General features: G+C 66.2%; 3 protein-coding genes across 3 annotated transcripts; 1 reads left to right on the forward strand and 2 right to left on the reverse strand.

The window, feature by feature from the left end:
- Positions 1-1,080: 1,080 nt before the first annotated feature.
- Positions 1,081-8,397, reverse strand: PFL1_02607 (uncharacterized protein; the record flags this gene model as incomplete). The annotated part of the gene is made up of 3 exons (XM_007880123.1): positions 1,081-1,121; positions 1,248-7,961; positions 8,175-8,397. The coding sequence occupies 3 exons, from the start codon at positions 8,395-8,397 to the stop codon at positions 1,081-1,083; spliced, it is 6,978 nt and encodes a 2,325-aa protein (XP_007878314.1).
- Positions 8,398-10,107: 1,710 nt separating this feature from the next.
- On the reverse strand, positions 10,108-14,290 carry PFL1_02608 (uncharacterized protein; the record flags this gene model as incomplete). The annotated part of the gene is made up of 2 exons (XM_007880124.1): positions 10,108-10,279; positions 10,401-14,290. 2 exons carry the CDS (start codon positions 14,288-14,290, stop codon positions 10,108-10,110), a joined length of 4,062 nt encoding a protein of 1,353 aa, XP_007878315.1.
- A 1,499-nt stretch (positions 14,291-15,789) lies between these two features.
- PFL1_02609 (uncharacterized protein) lies at positions 15,790-17,505 on the forward strand (the record flags this gene model as incomplete). Its single annotated transcript, XM_007880125.1, has 2 exons — positions 15,790-17,115; positions 17,245-17,505. 2 exons carry the CDS (start codon positions 15,790-15,792, stop codon positions 17,503-17,505), a joined length of 1,587 nt encoding a protein of 528 aa, XP_007878316.1.
- Positions 17,506-17,571: the final 66 nt, after the last annotated feature.

Here is a 17,571-nt window from a genome sequence, read left to right on the forward strand (position 1 = left end):
GCGAGTGAGTGGGGCTAGGTTGGCTGCCGGCTTTGATGCTCTGTAGGCTCGGCGTGTATCCGCAGCGCAGGCCAGGATGGACTTTGCGAGCTGCGTAATAAGGTTGTGAAGTGAAAAGAGGACGGAAGGCCGCAGAGGCAGGAGCGGGATGGTGGTCGGATGGCAAACCAGCAAAGGTGAGTGTGTCGTGGATGGAAATGGGGGCCGGCTGGATTGGCTGGGTTGGCTGCTGGGCCGCTTGCTTCTTCTCGTTTTCGCCTGCCTGCCTGTCTGCTCGCTCGCTTGCGCCGCCCCCCCGTGTCGCTCTTTCAAAGGCACAGAGCAGCGGCTGCCTGGCCATCATGACGCATGCGAGCGACCCTTCCCTGGCCCTGCCCTGCCCTGCCCTGCCCTGCCCTGCCCTGCCCTTCGGAATTTCGCCTGCGGTCGGGCCAGCCCAGGCCCCTCGCCACGCACGCACGCACGCGGCACGATCGTCTGTCGAAGTCAGATGAGAGGCCAGGGTCGGAACCGACATCCTTGCCCTCGCCCTCGACACTCCGCCTAGCTAGCTGCAAGCCAGGCGGGCGCGGCCTCGCTGCGACCTCGTCCAGTGCAAGGAGGACAGCGAGGCAGAGGCAGAGAGAGGCCGGACAATCAAAGAAGATGGCATCACAGGCCACACCGACATCGACCGACTGCGCTGCCAACGACTTGGAAATTCCAGCAGCAAAAGAAATGCAGCGTGCGACGGGCATACAAAGAGGACGACAACGACGATGAGGAGGGGTACAAATACAGACGGAGATGGATGACGGTGCATACGATGCAGACGATGCGATGCGATGCTCAACGGAACCAGCCACGGCGACGGTAACGCCAGCAACGGCAACGGCGACCACTTCGACGACGACAGCGACGACGCAGACGCTCGCTGCGCTCCGAGGGGCCCCACGTCAGACACGCGCTCGAGCAGGAGTCGAACGGGGTCAACACGGAAGCACGCAATTTCTACGCGAGATAACAGTTTTACAGCAAAGAGACGGAACGCCACGGCGAGGATTTTGACGAGGAGGTTGAGGGTGTGCCGGCAGTGCCGACTCAGGCACGGCCAGTGTTGAGGACCATGGCGAGCAGGGCCACTGTGCGCGCGGGAGGACAGAGGGGCAAAAGGCCGTGGGCCAAAGTCAGTCGCTGTCGTTCGTGTCTGGACGCCCGTGTGGCAAGCGACGACGGCGAGGAGGCGGTCAGGCGACTCGGCGACTCACTTCGCAAGTAGAGGCCGTACTTGACCTGGCGCCACCAGGCGGCGCGCGGGTTAAACTCGAGGTCGTCGGCCAGCTCGTTGTTTTTGGGCAGCGGGTGAAGCACAATCGTCGACGGCTTGCACTTGGACAGGGCGGCGTTGTCGACGACGTAGCTGTCCTTGACCGCCTCGTAGTCGGCCAGATCGGCAAAGCGCTCGCGCTGGACGCGCGTCACGTAGAGGACGTCGGTCTTGGACAGGATGTCGTCGGTCAGCTGCGTCGACTCGTACTGCTGGATGCCGCGCTGCGCCACCTGCGCCTTGACGCCGTCGGGCATGCGCAGCGAGTCGGGGCTGACGTAGTAGACCGTCACGCCGTACAGGCACAGCAGCTGCACCAGGCTGTGCACGGTGCGGCCGTGCTTGAGGTCTCCGATCATGGTGATGGTGAGGCCGGCCACGGTGCCCATCTCCTCGCGGATGGCAAACACGTCGAGCAGCGCCTGCGTCGGGTGCTCAATCGACGACTCGCCGCCCGAGATGACGGGCACCGGCGAGAACTTGGCCGCCAGGTGCACGCTGCCCGCCGTCGGGTGGCGCATCACGACGGCGTCGGCGTAGCAGCCGAGCGTGCGGACCGTGTCCGGGATCGTCTCGCCCTTGGTCACCGACGACTTCTCGGGCTGCACCTTGACCACCTGTCCGCCGAGGCGCAGCATGGCCGCCTCAAACGAGCACGAGGTGCGCGTCGACTCCTCGTAGAAGAGCGTCGCCAGCACGCGGCCCTTGAGCAGGTCGACCGAGCCCTGACGCTCGACGGCAACGCGCATCTCGCCGGCCAGGGTGAAGAGCGCGTGCAGGTCCTCGCGGCTAAACTGGCTGACGCTGAGGATGTGTCGGCGCGAGAACGTCGGGTGGTAGATGGCCGAGCGGATCGACGGCACGGGCGCGATGGCAGTCAGTGCCGACGACATCGAAGGCACCACCGCCTGGCCCAGCTGCTGAGCCTGCTGCTGCTGCTGCTGCTCAGACAGGAGGGTCGACATGATGCTGCCGCGCGGCTGCTGGACGTCGGTGGCGCCGAGGACGGGCGACTTGGCCGACGACCCCATCGACAGCGCCAGCGGCGGAGGCGAGGAGGGCGAGTCGAAGCCCGAGAAGGCGCCGCCGCTGGTGAGACGGCCCTCGTTGGAGAACGAGACGCGGCGAGCGGCCGAAGCCACTTTGGCCTGCTTTGCGACCGCCGTCGAGGCGAGGCCGCTCACGTTGCGGCCGAGGGTGGTGTTGGACAGCACCTCGCCGTCGATGAGCACCGTCTTGCCCTTGTAGATGACGCGGTGCACCGATCCGACCGTGGCGCGCGCCTCGAGGGGCGACCAGTAGTCGCGCTTGGCGAACGCGCTGGGGCGGTCGATGTCGACCTCGACCTGGGTGTCGGGCTGCGCCTGGATGCCGAAGATCTCGCGCGGGTTGGTGTAGAGGCGGTGGAGGATGTCGTCGACGGTGAGCCTGCGCTCGTTGACCGCGTCGAGCAGCAGCAGCAGCGCCTCCTCGACACCCGACATGGGCGAAGCGGTGTGGCCAAGCTCAGTGGCCAGCTGGTACGGCGTGCTGCCGATCGAGAAGACGTCAATGTCCTCGAGGTGCTCCCACAGCGCCTTGGCGTCGTCGGCCGAGGGCAGGCAGGTGGCCTGGGGGAACATCTCGGTGGTGAAGAACAGGGCGTAGACGGTGACGTCGCAGGTGACCTTGAGTCCCTTGGCCTTGCTGAGCGCGATCAGCTGGATGTCGTCGCGCGAGAGGACGTTGGTGACGTGGATGCTGCGGCTGTGCAGGCTGGCCAGCAGCAGCAGCGAAGCCAGGTCCGTGTTGCGGGCGTCGGTGACGATCGGCGTGTCGGCGGGCCACGAGGCAAAGTGCGAGGCGACGGCGGCCGCCTTGCTGACGTTGGGGCCAAGGCCGTTGAACGAGACGAGCAGGGAGCGGGTGCGCTCCGAGAGGTCCTCGACCTGGTCGACGTTGGCGGCGGTGGCCGAGACGCCGAGCGAGACGTCGCAGTGGGCGGCGCCCTCGATCTTGCCCTCGGCAGTGGCGAGCGAGGCCGAGTCGACGATGCTGGTGGAGAGGCCGACAGGCAGCACCTGGACCGTGGTGAAGCCTCCGGCAATCGAGGCCTTGGTCAGCTCGGCCAGCTCGCGCGCGCCTACGGCCGGATCAGCGATGCTCGGCAGGAACGCCTGGACGTTGATGAGGCCGGGGAAGGTGTAGGTCGAGTGGCTCGTCTTGTAGTCGACGCTCGACAGCTCGAAGCCGGACGTCGACCTGCGGCGGTGCCGGGCGAGGGCCTCGACAAACAGCTTGGCGTTCTTGACGTTGGTGATGAGCGGGATCGAGCGGTCGATGGCCAGGCGCCTGGCGCGGTAGCCCATCGAGGTGTACGACAGCGGTCGGCGGTACTTGTTCTTGCTGGGCAGCGAGATGAAGAGCGACGACATGCCCGAGGTGAGGTGGGTCAGCAGCGAGTAGGCCGACTTGGAGCTCTCCTCGAACTTGCTCTCGTCGTCCTCGGGCAGCGCCTCGAGGTGAATGACGGGGATGCCCTGCTCCGAGTAGAAGTCGGCCGAGCCCGAAGAGCCGTAGAGGGTGAAGCCGAGCTGGTGGAGCGTGCGAACCGTCTGCAGCAGCTCCTGCTTCTCGCTAAACGAGCCGATGCTGAGCAAGACGTTCTTGGTGGGCAGGCGGATGCCCGAGGCGATCATGGCCTTGAGGTAGGCCTCGTACTTGTCGCGACCGAAGCAGGCCACCTCGCCGGTCGAGGCCATCTCGACGCCGAGGATCGGGTCGGCGCCCGCCAGCCGGCTGAAGCTGAACTGGGGCACCTTGACGCCGACGTAGTCCTTGGGCAGCGACACCTTGGGGTAGGCCTCGACGGGGAGGTCGAGCATGACCTCGGTGGCCATCTGGATGGCGTCGACGCCCGTCACCTTGGAGACAAAGGGGAACGAGCGGGCGGCGCGGACGTTGCACTCGATGACCTTGATCTCGTTGTTCTTGGCGATAAACTGGATGTTGAACGGGCCGGTGACGTGGAGCGAGGCGGCAATCTGCGATGTGGCCACCTCGATGCGGCGGATCGTCTCGGGGTCGAGGTCTTGCGGGGGCAGGATCAGCGTCGCGTCTCCCGAGTGGACGCCGGCGTTTTCGACGTGCTCGGAGATGTAGTGCATCATCATCTTGCCGTCCTTTGCGACGGCGTCCATCTCGATCTCCTTGGCGCCCTCGAGGTACTTTGTGATGACGACGGGATGCTCGCGGTTGACGGCGGTGGCCTGCGACAGGTAGCTGCTGAGGTCCTCGGGCGAGTAGACGACGTTCATGGCGGCGCCGCTGAGGACGTACGAGGGGCGGACCAGCACGGGGTAGCCGAAGCGGGCGCACGCCTCGTGGGCCTCCTCGAAGCTGGTGAGCTCCTTCCACAGCGGCTGGTCGACGCCGATCTTGTCGAGCATGCGCGAGAACTTGTACCGGTTCTCGGCCATGTCGATCATCTCGGGCGACGTGCCGAGCACCTTGACGCCCTGGCGGTAGAGGGGCAGCGCGATGTTGTTGGGCGTCTGGCCGCCCATCGAGATGATGACGCCGTTCGACTGCTCGAGGTCGTAGATGTCCAGCACCGTCTCGAGCGAGATGTTCTCGAAGTAGAGGCGATCCGCCTCGTCGTAGTCGGTCGACACCGTCTCGGGGTTGTAGTTGATCATGATCGTCTTGAAGCCGCGCTGGCGCAGCGTGCGGATGGCGCGGACGGCGCACCAGTCGAACTCGACCGATGAGCCGATGCGGTAGACGCCGGAGCCAATGACCATGATGCCGCGGTCGCCGAAGCTGACGTCGTGCTCGACGGCGTTGTAGGTCGTGTAGAGGTAGTTGGTGTAGGCCGGGAACTCGGCGGCGACCGTGTCGATCTGCTTGACAAACGGCATGATGGCGTGCTCCTGGCGGAGGCGGCGGACGGCGAGCTCGGTGCTGTTGAGGCACTTGGCCAGCTGGCGGTCCGAGAAGCCGAGCTGCTTGGCCTGGCGCAGCACGCTGGGCGGCAGCTGGGCGGCGCTGAAGGTCGAGAAGACGTTGGCCGCCTTGATCAGGCCCTCGAGCTTGGTGAGGAACCAGCGGTCGATCTTGCTCATGTCGTGGACCTTGTCGACGGTGTAGCCCTTGGCAAAGGCGTTGGCGATGGCAAACATTCGGCGGTCGGTGGGGTTGACGAGCTCCTCGTCAATGTCCGAGTCCTTTGCGTAGTCGTTGCGGCCGAAGCCGTCGAACTGGTAGTCGATGGAGCGGATGGCCTTCTGCATGCTCTCCTCAAACGTCCTGCCGATGCTCATGACCTCTCCGACGCTCTTCATGCTGCTGCCGAGCTTGGAGCTGACGCGGACAAACTTGCGCAGGTCCCAGCGCGGGAACTTGGTGACGACGTAGTCGAGCGAGGGCTCGAAGCATGCCGACGTCTCGCGCGTGACCGAGTTGCGGATCTCGTTGAGCGGGATGTTGAGGCCGAGCTTGGCGGCGATAAAGGCGAGCGGGTAACCGGTGGCCTTGGACGCCAGCGCCGACGAGCGCGACAGACGGGCGTTGACCTCGATGATGCAGTACTCGCGGCTGTGCGGGTTGAGGGCGTACTGGATGTTGCACTCGCCGACGACGCCGAGGTGGCGGATGACGTTGACCGCCGTCGTCCTGAGCATGTTGTAGTCGTCGTCGGACAGCGTCTGCGAGGGCGCAATGACGATCGAGTCGCCCGTGTGGATGCCGAGCGGGTCAAAGTTCTCCATGTTGCACACCGTGATGCAGTTGTTGCGGCAGTCGCGCACCACCTCGTACTCGACCTCCTTCCAGCCCTTCATCGACTTTTCGACGAGGACCTGGGGCGAGTTGGCAAAGGCGGCGGCGCACAGCTTGCGCAGCTCGTCCTCGTTCGAGGCGAAGCCGGAGCCGAGGCCGCCGAGGGCAAAGGCGGCGCGCACAATGACGGGGAAGCCAATCGTGCGCGAGGCGGCCAGCGCCTCGTCCCAGTTGTTGGCGGCGGCCGAGGGCGCGCAGCGCTCGCCAATCTCCTCCATCGCGCGGGCAAAGAGGTCGCGGTCCTCGGTGGTGATGATGGTCTCGATCGGCGTGCCGAGGATGCGGACGCCCATGGCCTTGAGGTCCTCCTTTATCTTGATGCCGACGTTGAGCGCCGTCTGGCCACCGAACGTGCAGTAGATGCCGTCCGGACGCTCGTGGCGGATGACGTTGAGGACAAACTCGGGCGTGACGGGCACAAAGTAGACCTTGTCCGCCAGGCCCGACGACGTCTGGATGGTGGCGATGTTGGGGTTGATCAGCACCGTGTAGATGCCCTCCTCCTTGAGCGCCTTGATGGCCTGCGAGCCCGAGTAGTCAAACTCGCCCGCCTGGCCGATGCTGAGACCGCCGGAGCCGAGGACGAGCACCTTGCGCACGTGGACGCGCGGGTTGGCGGCGGCGTGCTCGGCGTGGATGCCGCCGGGGAAGGCGACGGGGGGCAGCAGCGCGTCCGGGGTCGGCGAAGGGGCGGCCTTGACGGCGGCGCAGTCGACGACGCTGCGGATAAAGACGTCAAAGAGGTACTCGGTGTCGCGCGGGCCGGGCGTGCTCTCCGGGTGGAACTGGACGCTGAAGTGCGGGCCCTGGGAGCTGTAGATGCCCTCGTTGGTGCCGTCGTTGGCGTTGACAAACAGCTCGTGCCAGCCCGGCTGCAGCGTCGAGGCATTAACGGCGTAGCCGTGGTTCTGCGACGTAATGTAGCAGCGTCCGCTGATCTGGTCGGTACACGGGATGTTGTGGCCGCGGTTGCCGAACTTGAGCTTCTCGGTCTGCGCGCCCGAGGCGAGGGCGAGCAGCTGGTGGCCGAGGCAGATGCCGAAGATGGGGATCATGTCGTTGCCACGCAGCTGCAGCAGGCGGGCGATGCGCGCGATCGTGGGGCCGCACGAGGTCGGGTCGCCGGGGCCGTTGGAGATGAAGAGGCCGTCGTAGGGCTCCGACTCGACGCGCGGGTCAAGGAAGTCGTGGTCCCACGGCACCACCTTGAGCTCGACGCCGCGCGACGTGAAGCAGCGGATCTGGTTGTACTTCATGCCGACGTCGAGGGCGAGGATGCGGATGGGCCGTCCCGAGGGGTGCATCAGCGGCGCCTCGAACTTGCCCAGCGACTCTCCGGGCGAGGTGTTGGCGGGCGTGTAGAGCTGCGGGCGGGTGCTCGACACCTTGGCCACCAGGTTGGTGAGGTTGGGGTCGGCGTAGGGCAGATCGGCGAAGGACTCGCGCCACGATGCGGCGGCGGCGGCGGACGCGTCGATCTTGCCAGCGCCAGGCTTGGGGGCGAGCAGCTTTCCGAGCATGCTGCCCTTGGTGCGGATGCGCTTGGTCAGGGCGCGGGTGTCGATGCCGTAGATGGCAGGGACGCCGTTCTCCTTGAGCCAGTCGCCCAGGCTCGAGTTGGCGAGGTAGTGGCTGAAGTCGTGGCTGTAGTAGGCCACCACCAGGCCGGCGACGTGGATGCGGCTCGACTCGAACGGCGAGGCGAGCAGGTTCTGGATGCTCTTGCTCGCCTCCTCGCGCGAGGGGACACCGTAGTTGCCGGCCAGGGGGAAGGTGAGGACAAGGATCTGGCCCTCGTACGACGGGTCGGTCAGCGACTCGACATAGCCGACCATGCCTGGCGGGCGTCGAACGAGAGGTGGGCGGGGCAAGGCGAGGCGAGGCGGGGCGGGGCGGGGCGAAGATCAGACAGCACAAGGGACGAGGGGGCGACATGGCAACGGACGTCGTGTTGGAGCAAAGGAGCAACTCATGACAGTCAGCCGGGCCGCGCTATCGAAGGCGAACGCGGTCGGGCGGCGGCGGCGGCGCTCGGAGCGCAGCCACTCACCGGTCTGGAAGACGCATTCTCCCGAGATGCTCTTTCCCTCGGCGCCAAAGCTGATGCCGCGGTAGGCGGTGCCGTCGACGAGCTCGAGGACCATCTCGGTGCTGTCCTCGCGGCCGAGGGGAGGGCTGGTGGCTGGCGGGTACAGGGTGACCTGGCCATCGGCGGCGGGGGGGAGCTGACCAGCGCCCAATGAAGGGGTGGTCACAGAGGTCGAGGAAGCCATCTTGCTCGGTGCTTTTTGACTGGGAGGGAAAGAGAGGTTGGGAAAGGGGGTATTGAACGGTTCTAAGGGGATGGCGTGCGAGGCGGACGGAGGCTGTCAAAAGGCGCCGGGGGAGGGATAGAGTTGCCTGGACGACGGTCTCGACGAGGTCGCAGGGGTTGTCTTCAACGTGAGCCCTCGAATGAGAGTGGCTACAGAGGCGAAGCGTCGACGACGACGAAATGCGCTGTGGCTTGGTTTTCGCGGAGCGGTTGGGTCGATGAGCTCTAGGGCGATTCGTCGATTGCAGGGGGATTGGTTGCAGGTTCGAGTGTGATGCTGCGGGTTGTTCGATCTTGCCTCCCTCCAGACTTGCGGTGTTGCACGCTAGAGAGGAGAGAGAGAAAGAAGGAAGAGAGAGAGGAGAAGAGAGAAGGAGGGAGGAGGAGGAAGAGGAAGGAAGGAAAGGAAGGAGCGAGCGAGCGAGCGAGCGACACCCGACGGCGAGGGCCGCAGACGCCCAGGTCGTCGGGGCTGCCTCCGGGGCACCACGCACGCTCCGTCGCTCTCTCTTCCTGACCGCCGTCGTCGTCGTCGCCGCCGTTGCCTCTGGACCTGCCTCTGCTCTGGTGCTCGCCATGTCCTCGATCGCCCTATCACCTCCACGCAGACGCAGGCTCAAATTTTTTTTCAGCCTGGCTCAACCTTCCTGCAGGCCTGCCTGCCTGACTGCCTGCCTTGGGATGAGCTTTCTTCCCCCGGCCGGGCAGCGACGAGGGCCAACCCACTCCCGAAGTTTTTTTCCTTCCTGCCAGAGAGGCTAATCTCGCACTTCAGCCGTCTTCCGCGATCCAATACAATACCTGCAGTGCTGCAAATAGGACAGGCCCGGCTTGTAGTCTCTGCTTTTCCGAACGGGAGACAGTTTCAAATGGGCCCCCACTCGGGGAATTCGACCGCGTCCAAATGCCGGCCGCTGATTGGCGTGCGTTGGGCGCTGCACGTCGGCCCTCTGCGCCTCCTCGATCTGGTGTGGCTGCGTCGATCCCGTCGAGTCAGGCTAGGCAGGTCGGCTGAGCAGGGCGGCGGCCATCGTCTATCTGCTGGTCCCGACGTGCTCGTCGCTGGTTGGTCGTCGGCCAAAGCGGCCGGGCCGATCCAGCAGCAGCAGCAGCAGCAGCACACGCCAGCAGCCAGCAGCAGCAGCAGCAGCAGCAGCAGCCGGCCGTTGATGCCCTCGCCCCTACCCTCTCTCTGCGCTGGCCCAGCCGCAGCAGCCCCTTGAGCGAGCGCACCAACGAGCGTGCGATCCGAGGCACCGAATCGCTGCCTGCCGGTACCACGACCCTGGCTCATCTTCCTGCTGCTCTGCACCAAACAGGCACTCGAGCTCGACTCTCTATCTGCTCAGCATTGCGGCAGAAGCCAGCCAGCGGGTTTTTTTTTGCTCAAGAATGTCGGCTACAACGCCGTGGAAAAGGCGATAGAGGAGAGACGATGCAGATCGAATAGAAGGGGAGGTGAGAATACAGCATAAAGAGGCGGGGGTCGGGAGAGAGTGTATGAGAGAGAGGGGGAGAGAGGGAGAGACAGGCTAGGGAGCGTGTGGGAGCGTCGAGCCTGCCTGCTTGCCATGTCGATATTAGTATTAGGGGACGGGGCTGTGTGGCCGGAACAGGATCTTCTATCGTGGCGCTGGCGTGCCTAGGACGGTGGCCGGGGCCTGGACCTCTAGAAGTTGAGGATCTGCTTGGCGTCGATGGGCAGCTCGGCCATCTTGCAGCCCAGGTGGCACTCGAGCGTCCGCAGCATCTCGACGTCGCCGCGCGGGCCTCCAGAGGCCGTCACGACATTGATGCACACGCTCGGCCGTGCCATGGCGCCCGCCGAGGCGCAAGCGATCCTGTCAAACGGGCGCAGAGGAGAGTGCCAGGGGAAAGAAGGGAAGGGGTCAGCGGTCTCCTTTCGTCGTGAATCATCGACGAGGTCGCCGCATCAGACCGAACCTGCCGTTCTTCACTCACTTTTCCTTGTACTCGTCCACGGACCGCGGCATGTCGTAGAACACGATCAGCGGCACCTGGTGGACATCCTTGGGGTGCACGGCCATGTCGCACACGACGAGCACCTTTTTCGTCCTCGCACCGCCGCCGCCGCCGCCCGCAAAGCCAGCGGGCTGCGCAAATGTGGGCGTGCCCACCATGTTGCCCGTGCCAAACTGGCTCGTCGGGCTGCGGAACCGGGCGAGCATCTGCTGGCGCGTGTAGCTGTTCATCTCGCGCGTGAGGCCGACCGCCTCGACGCCCTTGGACGCCAGCTTGTAGATGACGGCCTCGAGCGTGACCGAGTTGGCGCAGTAGACGACCGCCTGGCCGTACTCGATGTCCTCCATCAGGTCGGTGATGAGGTCAAGCTTCATCTCGTTGGCCGCGTGCGGGCCCATGCCTGGGTTCGGACTGGCCATGCCTCCGCCGCCGTTGGACGTGACGGCGACGTAGAGGTAGTACTGCCGCAGTCCCTTGAGCGCCGCAATGATCGGATCATTGAGGACGTTGATGCTCGAGTTGACCGGATGCGCGCCCAACGCGTTGGACGGCTGAGTGCCCTCGCGGCCATGGCCTGGCCGACTCGGCAGGAAGCCGCTCTGCGGCGCAGCGACGCTCCCCACGCCTCCCATCGCAGCCCCCGCGCCTCCTCCGGTGGTCCCGGCAGGCAGCGCAGATCCGCCATCCCGCCGGACCAGCACGCGGACCGACTCGCGCAGGTGGATCGACTGGGCAAAGTTGAGCACATCCTGCGGCACCGTGTTCGAGAAGAGGGCCACCTGCCGGTCCAGGCTGGTCGTACCAACGCCAGATGCGCCAGCGTCCTTGGCGCCGCCATCGCCAAAATTGAAGATGCCGCCAGAGTTGGATGGAAGCCCGGGGCTCATGGCTGCGATGGCGGCACCCGCTGCACCCGCGCCCAGAGTCCTGCCCGCCGGGGGCGAGGGCTGGGGCAGCACCCGCAGGAGCGTGCTGACGTGGTCGGCCAGGTTGCGGGCAATCAGCTGGTCCACCTCGTCCAGCACCACCAGGCGCACCTCGGCCGTGCTGATGGGAGGAGGAACGCCGCCAGCTCCGTTGCCCATGACGCCCATGCCGGATAGCGAGGCGGCGTTGTTGGTGAGGTAGGTGAAGAGCTCGCTCATCTTCTGTGGCGTGCCGACCACGATGTGCGGCCAGCTCTGGACGACGGCCTGCGCCTCCTGGTGGACGTCGATGCCGCCGGCAGCGGCGATGTGGACCCTGATGCCCAGCGAGGCTCCCAGGCCGAGCGCCATCCGCTGGGCCTGCGTCGCCTGGTCGACGGTGGTCGAAATGATGAGCGCCACCGGGCCCCGCGTCGGTGGCGGCACGCCACTGCCCAGATTGAGACGGCCGCCCAGGCTGGCCGCCAGGCCCTCGGCAGCTGCATTCTCGCGGCCGGCGTTGAGCACAAGCTGCAGCGCCGGGATCACGTACGAGGCGATGCGCTCCTGCGTCGGCGGCGCCTGGGCGATGATGTCGCTGCCGCGCAGCAGGAAGGGCAGGGCACGCTGCTGGATCTTGTTGGGCGGGCCCAGGCCGTACTTGAGGATTGAGCGGAGGAGGTCAGGGTGCAGGTTGAGGTGCTCCCACTTGGTGACGATGGCGTTGGGCAGGGTGAAGCCTGAGCCCGCCACCGGCGCACCGCTGTCACGCGACGCATCTTCGAGGCTCGGCGTGCCCGGACCGAGTCCGAGGCCGTCCTTTCGTCCGTTTGCCGCAGCGGCGCCACCTCCCCCTAGGGCGCTCCAACGCGCCTCGTTGGCCTCCTTGGCGGCCGCGTTTGCGCTGTTGGACGACCAGCCACGTCCGCCCATTCCCGGCCGAGGACTGAGACCTCTACCGATGGCGTCCAGCGGTCCGCCGACGCGAGGAGAGCCGGTGCGCTCGATGCCGCCGCCTGGTCCTCCAAGCTGCGGGGTGCCGAGGTACGGCGTGGCGCCGATGCCCAGGCCGGCCAGCTGCGACATCGAGCCGCCAGCGCTGGCGCCGGTGCCCTGTACCGTCAGCAGGTGCGAGACGCTGCTCGCCAGCGCTGCAACTTGCGAGTTGAGAGCGCGAATCTCGTCCTGCGATGCGCCGGGTAGCACCGCCGGCTGGCCGGCGCCCAACGTTCCGGCATTGCCGCTGTTGGTGGCTGCAGCCGCGCCGCCTCCGCCTGCCAGGCTGGCAGGCGGCAGCGCCTTTGTGCGCTCGAGCAGCAGCGACACGTTGCGAGAGATGCCAGACACTTGCCGTGAGAAGTCCTTCATCCCAGCCTCGACTCGGCCCAAGCGGTCGATGAGCTCGTTCAAAAGGGCGCTCTGCCTCAGCTGATCGTCCAGAGCGCCGCTACTCGGGGACTCTTGCACAGCCTGGTGGCCGTGGTGCTCTGCTCTGTGAGCGAAGCTGGGACTGCCGAGCGGCGACAGCGCCGGCGCCGCGGCCATGCTCCCGACCGTGGCTGCCGTCGGTGAGAGGAGCCCGCCGACGAGGTTGAGGTTACGGGGCAGGTTGAGCGAAGGCGTGCCACGCCCGCCGCTAGCATTCTGTGCGGCGGCGAAGCCGGCCGAAGTGGGAGCGGGAGAGCCGCCGCCACGGTCGCCACCCCGCGCGTTTGAACTCCGAGACTGCTGCTGCTGCCGCTGCCTTTGCTGACCCGCATCGTGCACCGACAGGCTCGAGTGGTGGAGCTGCCCGTCAGAAGACTCGATGGGACTGCTGGTGAGCGGACCTACTCCGCCGCCGCTGTCCGCGTGTGGAGAACCGCCCGGCGCATTGTCGTGACGGAGCTGAGCATCGCTGGGCTGCGCGTGCGAGACCGATCTCTGAGACACAGCCGAGGCAGGGAAGGGGTACCCCTGTGTCGCCGAATGGCCGTCTCCCTGTGTAGAGTCGTCGAAGCCGAGGCTCGCCTTGGGACTGGGCACACCCGCGCTGGCCGCACGACCCGAGCCGCGGTCATCGGCGCTGTCGGAACGATGCGGCTGGCTGACGGTGCGATCGCCATGCTGCGACAACGAGGATCCGATGTTCTGCGGCTGGATCCAGGACTTTGGTCGCGGCCGACCTGCTGCGTGTCCGCCAGCGTTGCTCCTCAGCGAGGGACTTCGTTCGAGATCCCAGCCTTGGCCGTCGAGATGCGTAATGCCGCCGTCGCCCCGTGCTCCTGCGCTGCCATCGCCGCCGCCGCCGCCAAAGACATGCTGGCTGTCGAGGAAGAGGCGGGGGGTTCCGTAGTCGGTCTCGCCACTGACGTTGTTGTCGCGGCTACCATGGGCGGCCGGGTTGGGGCTAAGGCTGCCCGATTGAAAGAAGTGGTGGTCCTTTGAGGTGGGCGAGCCGGTGAGCGCGCCATTGGTCGAGTTCTGCCTTTGAAAGAGATGCTTGCCCGCCGAGATGGGGGTGTCGAGGTCGGTGGCCGGGTTGGTGACAAACGAGGGCGCGGGCGAGGCCGAGTTGGCGGAGCGGAAGCTGCTGACGGAGGCGGCCAGGCTGTTTGACCTGCTGAGGTGCGGGCCCATGTCGCGGGAAGGGATGCGATGGCCGCCGATGGCGCCGGGGCTCTGCTTTGCGGGGTGCGAGTCGAGGGAGCGGGTGTGGTCGTCGTGGGCGTTGCCGCGAAGGAACAAGACCGAGGCAGACCTCTGTCCGTGGGACTGGACGGGGCGGCTGGGCAGCGGGTGGGCGGCGAGGCGAGCGGCGTCGGTGCGATCCGACGTGGGCTGCCTGGAAGGGTCGGAGGTGGGCGGCGCGCCGGCGAAGCTGAGCGAGCCGGGCATGTGCGGGCTGTGGGGACGGGAGCTGTGGGACGAGACGGCAGCATTGGACCAGATGCTGTTGTCGGGGATAAAGGGAGATCCTGACATGGCGGCGATGCTGAGTGCGGGTTGAGTGTGCGGGTTGAGAGTGGGACTCGGGAACGTTGCAGCCCGTCAGCGGGCGGGAATGGAAAGGAGCGCGAGGAAGGCAAGGTGGAACCAGGCGGGACGGGAGCAGCAAACGAGTGTGGGCAGTCGCAAACGAGACTTGGACGGTGCGACGGGCCGGTGGTGAGGCACAAGTCAGGCCAGTGGCATCGGAAAGAGGTTGCGACGGGGTCGGGGGCGAGGAAGCGAGAGGGTTGCGTGCGGTGAACGAGAGACGTCGTCGAGCTAGCGAGCGAGCGAGGCGATCAGACGATGATGGAGGAAGATGGCCAATGGGTGGTGATGGTGGTGATGGCCGGTGGTGATGGTGCTGGCAGCGGCGGCGGCGGCGGCGGCGGCGACGGGTGACTTGCGATCGAGGTGCTTTGGCAGAGAACAACGTGGCGCGTTCGCGGTGGCCCCTGAGGGCAGGCAGGGCAGGCAGGGCGCCAATTAACAGAAGGGCAGCGCCAGAGCAACGCAGGCCAGCCAGCCAGCCAGGTTCAGAGCCCCCAAGGCGAAAAAGGCAGGCCGCGCCCAAAAAGGCCGCAGGAAAAGCAAGAAGAAAAAAAATCAAGAAAACAGAGCTCGCGCCCGCTGACCCCACCAAGGCCCGTCGACTCGCAACCAGGCTGAGGCAGCTCTGGCAGAGAGAGGCCAAAAGAGGGCCGCTTGGGCCACCCAGCCACGGCCCTGGGCGCGCCGGAGATACACACACGACCGTACCGCCTGGCCAGGCAGCGCGCGTATGTACAACGTCGACGGCAGTCGATTTCTAGTCCACCGTTGCCCCATGGCGCTGCGTCGTCTGCCTGCCTTTTTGTCTGGCCGTGCCTGCTGGCGGCTGGTTGGCGGCGTAGGTGGTGATGGTGGTGGCCCGACCAGGCGTGCCACGGAGCGGCGCAGCGTGGGCGTGGCCAAAGGGTTGGCGGAGGGTGCAACACCGGGCTGGGGGGCATCGCTGCATCAAGCGACAGGCAAGCAACCACAGCCGCAACGACGCAAACAAACAAGCAAGCAAGCAAGCGCGGCCCTCGCTGGAAAGGGACACGCTGCTGCCTGCCTTGCAACGAGGAGCCCCTGCTGACAAGACAGTGAGCAGCATTCAAGATGCCTCCGATGCATGCCCTTTCGACCTTTGCTTTGAACAGGCGGAGACCAGTGTCAGGTGGCAGGCTCAAGGACGGTGTTGCTGTCGCAGCAACAAGCGTGATGGTGCTGGTGGTGTTGGTCCAGAGGGTCGCGGTATGTGGGCGGCCGTCGAGGTGCCCTTTCACGCCGTTGGGGCTGTTCGGCTGCGGGGCCGAGTCGCCCTCTGTGGAGGCCGAGGCGGGGCGCGCCGCTTTGCAACCCGAATCCACCGCGGCGTTCCTCTTGCCTGCGTCTTCTTGTCGACCACCTGCTTCCCCCCTTCACCTTCGGTCCACCTTCCTGCTCCGTCTGTTACCGCTTTCGCACAAATGGCCGATCAGTCTCAACCAAAGGGAAAGGCAAAAGCGCCGTCCGATGTTGGCGCGTCGGATGCAGCGGCGACCGGCTCGTCTTCGCCATCCCAGCACGCCGCCAACACTTCATCGACGGCGGCGCCCGCCGCTGAGCGCAACGACGCGGGTCGCCCGGAAGGGGGCTCAGCGGGCGGGTCGCTCGCTAGCTCAGTCATTGCATCAATGCGCTCATCCATGGCCGGCAACCAGATCGGGTCCCTCCTCGCGTCGGCCTCGGGCGGCAAGGGCGACTTTGCCTCCTTTCGCCAGAATGGCCAAGCAGCCGGCCAACCGCTCTCAAAGGACGAGCTGCGCTCCGCAATGATGGCCGACCTCGCAGGCGGCAGCGCAGCCGCTGGAGGGTCAGCGACTGGCGCCACTTTCCGCTCGTCTCCCGCCAGCCAGGCTCCCTCTGGCGCCTCGCACCGCTACGATGCCTTTGCGCTTCCCCCGACAATACCGAGGGGCGATGCGGCTGGAGGAGCACCTGTGGCCCCGTCACCCCACCAGGATGTCGGCATGTACTCGCCCGACCGGATAGGGCCGTACACCTCCAGCTCGGAGCTCGATCGAGCCCTCCACGCACAGGTGCGCGCCATGGAGGCGCTCAACGTCGGAGCGCGCATGACTCTAGACGGCGCCTGGCAAGACGCCGAGCAGAGCGCTCGAAACCTGACCGACGACCAGCGCGACCTCGCCCTGGACCCCGAGTGGAATCAGCGCTGGGCCAGTGGGGTCGGCGGCGTCGACTTCCCTCCGCTCCAAGCGCGAGCGCAACGGCAGCAGACAGACGCGCAAGCGGGCTCGCAGATGACATCGTCTTCGGACTTTATGGACCTTTTGGCCGCCGACGAGGCCCAGGAGTCACTCGAAGGCGCCTCTGCGGCCGAATTCGCACGGCCGGCGTGGGACAGGACGAGTGATGCGACACTCGCATCTCTGCCGACGCAGTGGAGGCCGCCATCGCCCTCTCTGCCCGCCCACCTCTGCGTGACGCGCGAGCAGTTCGAGATGCACCGCGCCATCTCTGCCGCCCAGACCGATGCTGAGCATGCGCTGCGACAGGGGGAGGGCATCGCGCCGAGGGCCGACGACCGAGAGGCGCGAGAGGGCGTCTACGCTCCGACTGCCGAAGAAGCGCTCAGGAGCATCTGGGAGGGTCGAGGTGGTGCCGTCGAGAAGTCGGTCCCCGAATCCGGTGGAGCAAGGGTCGGGCAGGATGGTGACGAGTGGTCGGTGCAAAGAGGCCGTCGGGCCGTGCAGCGGATCGTAGAGTGGCTCCCCAACAGCTCATACGTCGATGTGAGTCGCGAATCCTCACCTCCGAGTCGTGTTGTGCCACCGCCATCGAGGGAGCGATGTACCTGACTTTCATCTCCTCTTTGCCTCCTCGCCTCTTCGCCTCGCACGCTTGTCACTTCCCTTCGGCAGGATGTCTACGGCCTCCCTCCGACCCTGGCCGAAACGATGCGCAAAGCCGTCGCCGATGCGTCTCCAGAAGAAGCGCCCGCGGGCAACGAAGAGGCGCGCAAGAAGGCGATTCAGCGGCTCGAGGCGCTCTGGGGCCACCTCTCGAATACCCGACCCAGCTCGACGGCACAAGCGGGCGCGGTCGAGACCGCAGCACCGGCGCCCAAGTCGGCGGGCGGCGCAGATTGGATGGAGGCCTGGCTCAAGGCGCAGGGCTCTTGAATCTCAAAGGGATGGATTCCAAAGCACACTCCCCGACGGATCATCAGTATTCCGACGAACGCGATG

The sequence above is a fragment of the Pseudozyma flocculosa genome (genome assembly GCF_000417875.1).
Source record: "Pseudozyma flocculosa PF-1 unplaced genomic scaffold scaffold00007, whole genome shotgun sequence".
In the NCBI taxonomy this organism is placed as follows: domain Eukaryota; kingdom Fungi; phylum Basidiomycota; class Ustilaginomycetes; order Ustilaginales; family Ustilaginaceae; genus Pseudozyma; species Pseudozyma flocculosa.